Below are 10,145 nucleotides of genomic sequence, written 5' to 3'. Positions count from 1 at the left end.
AACTCTAATGCATTATTGTAATCAATTATCTTTACACTTTTTGTATCTTAAAATCTTTAAGATGATCTTATCTCTCTCTCTCTCTATATATATATATATATATATATATATATATATATATATATATATATGAGAGAGAGAGAGAGAGAGAGAGAGAGAGAGAGAGAGAGAGAGAGAGATTTTATAGGAATTTACAAATTAAGGTATACATTAGATTCGATATTTTATAGTAATATTATTATGCATCTGATTAAAAATCATCTTCTATGTAAGTAACGTTGCCAAAAATGAATCCTGGATGTCCACACCTCATCTCTAAACATATGATCTTCACACAGTAAACTCTTTACAACATCATGTCATGATCCAGAGCCACGACTTTAGCAAATTCTGACTCCTGAAAACCTCTGATTATAAAATACAGTGCAGAAAACACTCGTGTGTGTGTGTGTGTGTGTGTGTGTGTGTGTGTGTGTGTGTGTGTGTGTGTGTGTGTGAGAGACGGGCCAGTGTTGTTCACAGGAGCAAGTATGGACACACTGTTACCCAAACCCATTCAAAGAGCTTCAGAAAACCAAACTCTGAGTCATAAACACTCAACACCCTCTCCTCGGGCAACAGAAACACACACGGCTGAAGCGCAGGAATCAGACGCCGGTGAAGAAAAGACCGTGTTTTCAGTCCGCTGCATTGATTCTGTTTTGTTCCAGGACAAGGATCAGTTTCATGACCCACTTCGCACAGGTTTGTGTCTGTACATATTTGCATTTATCAGTTTAAGCATAAATATGTGACCCTTGGAGGCTTGGACCACAAAACCAGTCACATGGGTCATTTTCGGAAATTGAGATGTATACATCATCTGAAAGTTGAATAAATAATCTCTCCATTGATGTGTGGTTTGTTAGGATAGGACAATATTTGGTCGAGACACAACTATTGAAAATCTGGAATCTGAGGAGCAAAAAAATGTAAACATTGAGAAAATCTCCTTTAAAGTTGTGCATTTATGTTCACGATTGTGCTGCATTCACTCACAAAAATACATGTTTTATATATTTACGGTAGGACATTTACTAAATATCTTCATGGAACATGATCTTAATATCCTGATGATTTTTGGCATAAAAGAAAAATGGGTAATTTTGACCCATACAATGTATAGTTGCTATTGCCACAGATATACCCGTGCGGCTCCAGACTGGGTTTGGGATCCAGGGTCACATGTGTAAAAGCATTTGTTATTGCAGTTCCACCAGAGGCCTGTAGGTGTCAGTAGTCTTGTGTTCCACTTTCAGCAGTTTCGGTCAATCTGACAGAAACTGATCAATCATATCTCAAATATCATCTCGAAGACAGCGCTGAAAAACTGAAAATATGTGTGCAATGCATATTAAATACTGTATGAGTAATCTTTCTCCCGGTCATCAACTGTTGCATAGTATATTACGCAACTATGAGGATATTAGAGAGACTTTTTTTTTTTTATTATTGAAATTCTTTGCCCTAACTTCATAGAATTGAACAATAAAACACAACTTCAACATTTATTAGGTGAAAAAAGAGATTGTATCCTATAGCAGCAAGAGACCTTGATGTCTGTTACAAAAAGAGGGAGGAGTCACTAATCTGTGATGCACTCACACACACACACACACTGCATGCACACGCTCACACATGCAAACACTCACACACACACACACACACACTACATGCACATACTCACACACACACACAATACATGCACACGCAAACACACACACACACACTACATTCACACGCAAACACTCACACACACGCACACTGCATGCACACACACACACACTGCATGCACATGCTCACACACACACTGCATGCACACGCAAACGCTCACACATGCAAACACTCACACACGCGCAAACACTCACACACACACACTGCATGCACACGCTCACACATGCAAACACTCACACACACACACACACACACACACTACATGCACATGCTCACACACACACTACATGCACACGCAAACACACACACTACATTCACACGCAAACACTCACACACACGCACACACATGCAAACACTCACACACGCGCAAACACTCTCTCTCTCACACACACACACACACACACACACACACACACACGCACGCTCACACATGCAAACACTCACACACGCGCAAACACTCTCTCACACACACACACACACACACACACACACACACACACACACACACACACACACACACACACACACACTGCATGCACATGCTCACACACTCACACACACACTGCATGCACACGCAAACACTCTCTCTCTCACACACACACGTACACACACGAGTGAGTGAGTGTGTGACTGTGTGTATGGTTTATGAGAACACAAATGTGTGTAATGACATGGGTATTACAACGACGTAAACATGGTTTATGAGGACGTCTCCTGTGTCCTCAAACCCAACAGCTAAAAAAACACACACATACTAAATGGTGTTTTTTTAAATGCAAAAAATGCAGAAAGTTGTGTGTGATGGGCCGGGTTAGGGGTCGGGTCAGAGTGTGTGTGTGTGATGGGCCGGGTTAGTGTAAGGGGAAAGAATATACAGTTTTTACAGTATAAAAACCATTATGTCTATGCAAGTCCCTGTAAACCACGTGAGTGTGTGTGTGTGTGTGTGTGTGTGCATGTATACTTACCAGAGGTTGTGTGTGTCATGTATAGTGATATATAATGAGAGCAGAGGGTCCATATTTCCTCTCCTCCTCCACAAACCCGTCTCCACAACAGATGTGTGTTTCCAGCACACGACACACGGATGTTCCTGTGTTCAGAGAACTCACCGATCAGCATTCAGTCCATGAGGACAGCAACAAACACAACACACGTGAACAAACACGACACACACGTAAACTGCTGTTGATGGAGAAACACACAACGGCTCATTCGACTCCAGATGTAGTGCCTGAGTTTCGAGATGAGCAGATGTGTGTGTGTATTTGTACATGATTAGATGTGTTTGAACAAGCAAACTCAAGGTCCTTCAACCCGGCTTCACTGACACATATTTTTTGCTTATATTATATAGTCCCAAAAACATATTACAGTAAAAATCGATGTAATTTTCCTTTTTTTTTTATGTCAATTCAGTGAAAAATAATGGGAATAATACTAACATGATGTATAAATAAATAATTTTTAAATAGTATATAATTTATATTAAATAAAGGAATATATATATATAGGCTATGTATATTAATTTAATAATAAACAACTCGTATTACAGTAAGAAAATGTACATTTTATATCAATTCATTGTAAATTTAAAGGGAGTACAGCAACTAACATGATGCAAAATATTTTTAAATAGTAGGCTATATAATTGTTATTAAATAAGTAAATATAAACTATTATAATTGTTAATCAATATATAAATAATATATATATGTATTACATATGAATTGATATGTAATTAATTAATTATAAGTATTTATTTACTTATTTATTAACAATTATATTCTATTTTAAAGTATATATATATATATATATATATATAATTCATTATAATATAATTAAGAATGTTTTTTATTAATAATAACAACTGTTATTATTATATTTATATATTTTTGGAATATTTTTGCATCATGGGAAAATGTGCTTAATTGTCATGAAAATAGTGTATTGCTTAATGGTCATAAAAGTAGACAAAATATAGATTGATTTATTCTGAATTTTGGGGCATGATGATGATGATGAAGATATGCTGTGACGTCACCGGGAGGGCATTACATAATGCTTTGAAGGAGTTCGATCATCATCATCATCATCATAACTTACAGTTCACGCGCCAATGCTGTCACTGAAAAGAGGCGTTTCGCGCGCGTCAGCGGACAGAAGTTTCTCTCTCTCTCTGTGTGTGTGTGTGTGTGTATGTGTGTGTGGATCATCATCTCACACTGACTGTGTGTGTTCCCTATCCCACAGCGTTTCCTCCTGGAGCCTGGCGTCTCTTTTCAACACTTTGGACTTTATTTGCATCGGTCGAGCTGTGATTTGTGCTTCCAGCGCGTTGGTCAGTGTGGAGTTGAAACATGAGCGCGAGTGGAAACGCGATGGCGATGTTCGAGACGCGTTTAGCGGACGATCAGATTAAAGTTCTGGAGGAGAATTTCACGAAGGTCAGCAAACATCCCGACGAGACCACGCTGATGCTGATCGCGGCGGAGTGCGGGCTGAGCGAAGAGGAGACCGCGGTGAGTTTACAGGAGATCCTCATTAGTCATTACTGGCGACCGACGCGACGCGATGAACCAAGTCAAAGCCGCGGCACGGTCATTGGTCGATCGGGCGCGTTTTAGTTTTGCCGCGTCTTTCTCATTGGTCGAATTGGCTCGCGTTTTGTTGTGTCGCCTTAAATGCAGGAACAAATATATATATATATATATATATATATATATATATATATATATATATATATATATATATATATATATATATATATATATAATATAGTAGGCCTAACATAACATAGGCCTATATAATAATTAATTAAAACAGCAACGACCAATATTGTTATATTTATATATTTTTGGCTTAATGAGAATTAGACTTTTTTTTTGCATCATGGCGTAAATGTGCTTAATTGTCATGAAAATAATGTTATATCATTCTATCTATCTATCTATCTATCTATCTATCTATCTATCTATCTATCTATCTATCTATCTATCTATCATTCTATCTATTCATCTATCTATCTATCTATCATTCTATCTATCTATCATTATATCTATTCATCTATCTATCTATCTATCTATCATTCTATCTATCTATCATTATATCTATTCATCTATCTATCTATCTATCTATCATTATATCTATCTATCTATCATTCTATCTGTCTGTCTGTCTATCTATCAATCTGTCTATCTGTCTATTATTTTGATCATTAGCATGTGCTTCTAGTTTTAATGTCAAAATCTGTCTTTAATATTAGATATTTATTTGAATGTTTTAATGCTTACTCATAATTATCTTAATAAAAGCAAAATTATAAAAGTACATCATTTATTTAATAATACTTTTTAATATAATTTAACACACACCTACCTTTGGCAATATATTTGGTACTCTGATATGTACCACTATATCATGCAATCTCAATGTAATTACAATTTTTTTTTAAACTTGGTCCTGCCATGAGATGCATGTTCAAAAACACAGTATTTTAATACCATGGCCTATTAATACCATGTACGTTTTTGCTCAGTTTAGTTCAAACAACATATTGTTTGACATATGGCTTATGAGCTTTTATTGCCTGACTTTATTTGATCAGGAAAAGTTTATGATAACGATAAATGTTAATGTAATCCTGCCGAGAGGTGTTCTCCTATCGAGGTTAAAACGTATAAAAGTTCAAAATTGCACAATGAAGTTCATTAATCAACCCTTCTGAGGTGTGAACACTAGTTTTCAGTTACACACGATCGAGATATTCACCCTAAACCGCATAACGGTGATGTAAGCTTCTCTTCTGCATTGTCTTCATTCCTGTTTTGCTGTCAGCAGCTCAAAATAACACACTGACAGCATTAAACGCCGAAGGGTGTGTGTGTGTGTGTGTGTGTGTGTGTGTGTGACTGACACTGACCATAAACAAAGTGTTGGAACACAATAGGCGACCCGAGCGCCTTTCCTCTTACGGACCGGGTCGACGTGTTCAAACACATTGTGTCTGATTTCTAAAAGCAAACGCACACTAGAGTCATAATGATGTAACGGGGCAGTTATATTGCTGTAATGCGTCTAACTTACTGATCTAAGAAAGCAATACGCCCCGCGAAGCCGTGTTTTATAGTGAATTTATTGAATCTAAATTCACTGTAAAACACGGCTTCAAGGGGTTATACCGTTATAAAACGGTTACTCCATAAAAACATTAATTTTAATATTAATTTTATTCACCAGCAACAAAAAATATAACGTTATAACACATTTATTCCTCCGCCAAGCAATGTAGTTCCAACGAGGTTGCCAAGCAACATACAGCAACAAAGAATCGCAAACGGCAGTTGCGCAGTAACACTAATGTAATGCGGTCACCGGTGTGTGTTTGTTGACGGCTTCGAACGCGGCTCAACCAATCAGAATCAAGGACCGGAACTATCCGTTTTATAATAGATATTTTAGAGCAGCAGTTTGGCAGATTGTTACTGGAAACACATTCCTTCATGAGGCTGGTCTGTTTCTGTCACTATGATTGTGAAAAAGCCAGTGCATTTAGTGAAAACGCCTTTGTGATCCATCATCATCATACACAATAGAACAGGCTTAGTAATTCAGGGGTGTGTGTGGATGTATACAGTGCACTTAAATACTTAAACATTGCGTATTCTCGCTAAAACATGCCCGCTATACCATTCAGAAGTTTGTTTGAAAGAAAGAAATGAATACTTTGATTCATTGAGGAAGCATCAAATCTATCAGAGGTGACAGTAAAGACATTTATAATGTTGCTAAATATTCTTTTGAACTTTCTATTCATCAAGAAATCCTGAAAAAAATAATTGATAATAATCATAAATGTTTCTTGAGCATCAAATCATCATATTAGAGTGATTTCTGAAGGATCATGTGAAGACTGGAGTAATGATGCTGAAAATTCAGCTTTGATCACCGGAATAAATTACACTTTACTATATATTCACATAGAAAACATCTATTTTAGATTGTAATACAGTAGCTTATATGCAGTATATGCAAGTTAAGCGCAGTGCCTCCTCTATGGCTTTATTTATTAAGCAAATTATGACCCGGGGAAACTGGTTTGAATAACAAACTCTGTCCTGGTACTGGGGGAAATGATGTCACCGCTTTGCATTAGAAGACTGAAACGCAAAAGGTGCGGTATGAGGAACAGGTGAACACCTCTTTCTCTCTCTACTGTAAACCGGTCAGGCCTGCTCGCCGCGTTGTGTGTGTGTGTGTGTGTGTGTGTGTGTGTGTGTGTGTGTGTGTGAACGTGAGGGTTTGCTTGTGAAGGGTGGACACTGTTTGTCTGGGTCAATAATGCACATGCATCTTTACTTCTGCAGAAATGCTGTTCTCGCTGTGTTTAAACACCCCGTTTTCTCTTTTGCTGAAACATTACTGTTTTTTAGACGAGCAAACAAAAATATTACCAAAGAGGGGGATTTTACGTGGTGCTTTTTATATACCCTGTGGTGTGTGTTTTTTTTGTGGAAAGCACTGACAGTTTTGCAAGTGTGTTGCAATGATAGTGTTAAAGATCAATGTCAGAGCTGTGGTCCATTTCTATGAAAATCTGCTATTTTGGGATGTTTGTAAAGCCTCAGTTTCACCAATCACACGTGTGGTATCTGTTAGGAGTTATAAAACATTAAAGCACACGAGACAGGAGTAGCGAACTTCATCCGTCTTTTTAATAACTCTCTAACTTCTGTTCTCACACATTACAATAGAAACAAAAATAGTAGTCAACAATACGATTATTTTCATGAACAGAACAACATGTTTGAGAACTGTCAAAATCCACTCATTTTGTTAAGAAAACTAAAAAACTAAAAAATAAATGAAAAAAAGCTACAATTTATGTAATTATGGAAGCTTGTTTAAAAAAAACGTATAAAAAGTATTAAAAACAAAGTCAGAACTGTGACATAAGAAGTTGCATTTTCGAGAAGAAATAAACTATTGTGAGAAATAAAGTTGCAAGAAATTAAGTCACAATTGCGAAATAAATTTGTAATTGCAAGAAATAAGGTCAGAATCACAAGATGTAAATAAAATAAAGTCAGAAGCGCGAGATGTAAATTCGGAATTGCGAGAAATAGTCAGAATCGCGAGATATACATTTTGGAATAGCGAGAAAAGTCAGAATTGCGAGATATAAACAGAGTTGTGAGAAATAAAGTTGCGAGAAATTAAATCAAAATTGCGAGATATAAATTTGTAAATGCGATAAATTAAATCAGGATTGCTGAAATTAAGGCAGAATTGTGAGATAAAAGTCGCAATTAATAAAAAAAAACATTGTATCTGATCTCCTGATGTCTCTCTCTCTGTCCTGTAGAAATGGTTCAGGATGAGAAACGCTCAGTGGAGGAAAGCAGAAGGCCTTCCCGCTGAACTGGGATCAGTGAAGGACTGAGATCTTCATCATTCCTCATGTTTTCCTCTTTCCTCTCTTTGCTCCTGTCATTGTTCAGTCGACCTGGAGACCTGAAGCTGGATGTGTTTTGTTTATTTTTTTTTAAATCTAAGATGTAATCTTTTGCTCAAAGCATATGTTTGCCATGTATTTTTATTGCTATTATAACTATCAAATGTACGTAAATAAACTAATGTAAGCATATGTATATAAAGAATTACATCTGTGTTTTCAGGGTTTATTTTATGTGTCGAATGAGCTTGTTTGCAGAGAAAGTGTGACACAGATCTCTTCAATATCTCAATTGTTTGTCCTAAAATGATATTAAATGGAGAGCAAATGTCCATGTCTTCTGCTTATTATATATTTCTCCTCTTTTTCTTCTTGAAATCTCAAACTCTGGACAGATAGTAAATATCAAAGTCTGCAATCAAAAGTCAAAGATGGACTCAAATAAAAACCAAATTCACGTAATATACTCTTGCTGTACAACAACAATTGCTTTTTTTATTAGTTGCTTCATGAATAATCTTGTCAGCTGACACAATGAGAAGTTTCATGATCACTGAAGAGCAACATCTGAGCACAGAGTTTTTCTCTGAACACCGACTCACAGTGTTCAGGAAAGCCAGAGGTTTTAGAATGAAGTCCTGATGAAGAGGATCTAGTGAACGCATCGACTAAACGACAGCATCATGTGGAAAACAGTGAGAGTGAGTCGCATGCGGATAGCAGAGTTTCATCAAATATTTAAGTCTTTAAACAAAGGATGACGAGGCCGCTTTAGAGTGCAGCTGACTGCAGTGGTGTGTGTGTGAGAGAGTGTGTGTGTGTTGAGTGAGAGAGAGAGTGTGTGTGTGTGTGTTTGAAAGAGAGAGAGAGAGTGTGTGTGTGTGTTTGAGTGAGAGAGAGTGTGTGTGTGTTGAGTGAGAGAGTGTGTGTGTGTGTGTTTGAAAGAGAGAGAGAGAGTGTGTGTGTGTGTGTTGAGTGAGAGAGTGTGTGTGTGTGTGTTTGAGTGAGAGAGAGTGTGTGTGTGTGAGAAAGATAGCGAGAGAGTGTGTGTGTGATAGAGAGCAAGAGTGTGTGTGTGTGTGTATTTAAGTGAGAGAGAGAGTGTGTGTGTGTGTGAGAGAGAGAGAGTGTGTGTGTGACAGAGCAAGAGTGTGTGTGTGTGTTTCAGTGAGAGAGAGTGTGTGTGTGAGAGAGCGAGAGAGTGTGCGAGAAAGATAGCGAGAGAGTGTGTGTGAGAAAGATAGCGAGAGAGTGTGTGTGTGTGTGTGAGACAGAGCAAGAGTGTGTGTGTGTGTTGAAATAGCGAGTGTGTGTGTGTGTGTGTGTGAGAGAGAGAGAGTGTGTGTGTGTGAGAGAGAGTTTGTGTGTGAGTGTGTGTGTGTGAGAGAGAGCGAGAGAGAGTGTGTGTGTGTGTGTTTGTTTTGAGAGAGAGTGTGTGTGTGTGAGAGAGTTTGTGTGTGAGTGTGTGTGAGAGAGAGCGAGAGTGTGTGTGTGTGTGTGTGTGTGTGTGTGTGTGTGTGTGTGTGTGTGTTTGTTTGACATAGTGAGAGTGTGTGTAGAGCAGTGGGGTGTGACAAGAAAACACTCCACGCCCTCTTCGGAAAAACAAACATGTTTATTTGACTGCTGCACAGATGCTGCTCTGAACACACACACCCCTACACACACACACACACACACAGAGGTTGGGTGCCAACGTTTTCCATTTCTAATGTCATTTCTATCGAGAAATTACTACTATGCTTATCTTGCTGTAGTAGATCATTAAACCGTTACGCTGCCTCAGAAGTCTGTCTGATATCAGTTAGCGTGAGGAACCTCCGTGGTCAAACGCAAAAGTCCTGACGGGTCATTGCCTATAAGACAGCAAGTCACTGCCTACGTTTCAGGCCCTGTCCCAAATGGCACACTCCGGACTTGTGGACTTCCTCAGAGTCCACACTTTGGTACCGTTATGTAGTGCAGACCTATAGGGCCC

General features: G+C 38.0%; 3 protein-coding genes across 8 annotated transcripts in view; 1 reads left to right on the top strand and 2 right to left on the bottom strand.

Moving 5' to 3' along the window:
• The window catches only part of srp72 (signal recognition particle 72), a 253,770-nt gene that overhangs the window by 205,313 nt on the left and 38,312 nt on the right, over positions 1-10,145 (bottom strand). The window lies entirely within an intron of this gene.
• Positions 1-10,145, bottom strand: part of arl9 (ADP-ribosylation factor-like 9) — a 324,624-nt gene that overhangs the window by 295,549 nt on the left and 18,930 nt on the right. The window lies entirely within an intron of this gene.
• On the top strand, positions 3,933-8,383 carry hopx (HOP homeobox). Its single transcript, XM_079631650.1, has 2 exons — positions 3,933-4,235; positions 8,078-8,383. Exons 1-2 carry the CDS (start codon positions 4,074-4,076, stop codon positions 8,153-8,155), a joined length of 240 nt encoding a protein of 79 aa, XP_079487776.1. The 5' UTR covers positions 3,933-4,073; the 3' UTR covers positions 8,156-8,383.

The sequence above is a fragment of the Phoxinus phoxinus genome, assembly GCF_949152265.1.
Source record: "Phoxinus phoxinus genome assembly, chromosome: 12".
Taxonomy (NCBI): Eukaryota; Metazoa; Chordata; class Actinopteri; order Cypriniformes; family Leuciscidae; genus Phoxinus; species Phoxinus phoxinus.
The sequence above is the reverse complement of the archived record's forward strand: the minus strand, read 5'-3'. Positions and strand labels throughout refer to the sequence as shown.

Bases quoted from the DNA above. Each gene is read 5' to 3' on its own strand.
- hopx (XM_079631650.1), top strand. From the start codon at position 4,074: ATGAGCGCGAGTGGAAACGCGATGGCGATGTTCGAGACGCGTTTAGCG. The intron at 4,236-8,077 runs GTGAGTTTACAG...TCTGTCCTGTAG, and splicing joins TGAGCGAAGAGGAGACCGCG to AAATGGTTCAGGATGAGAAA.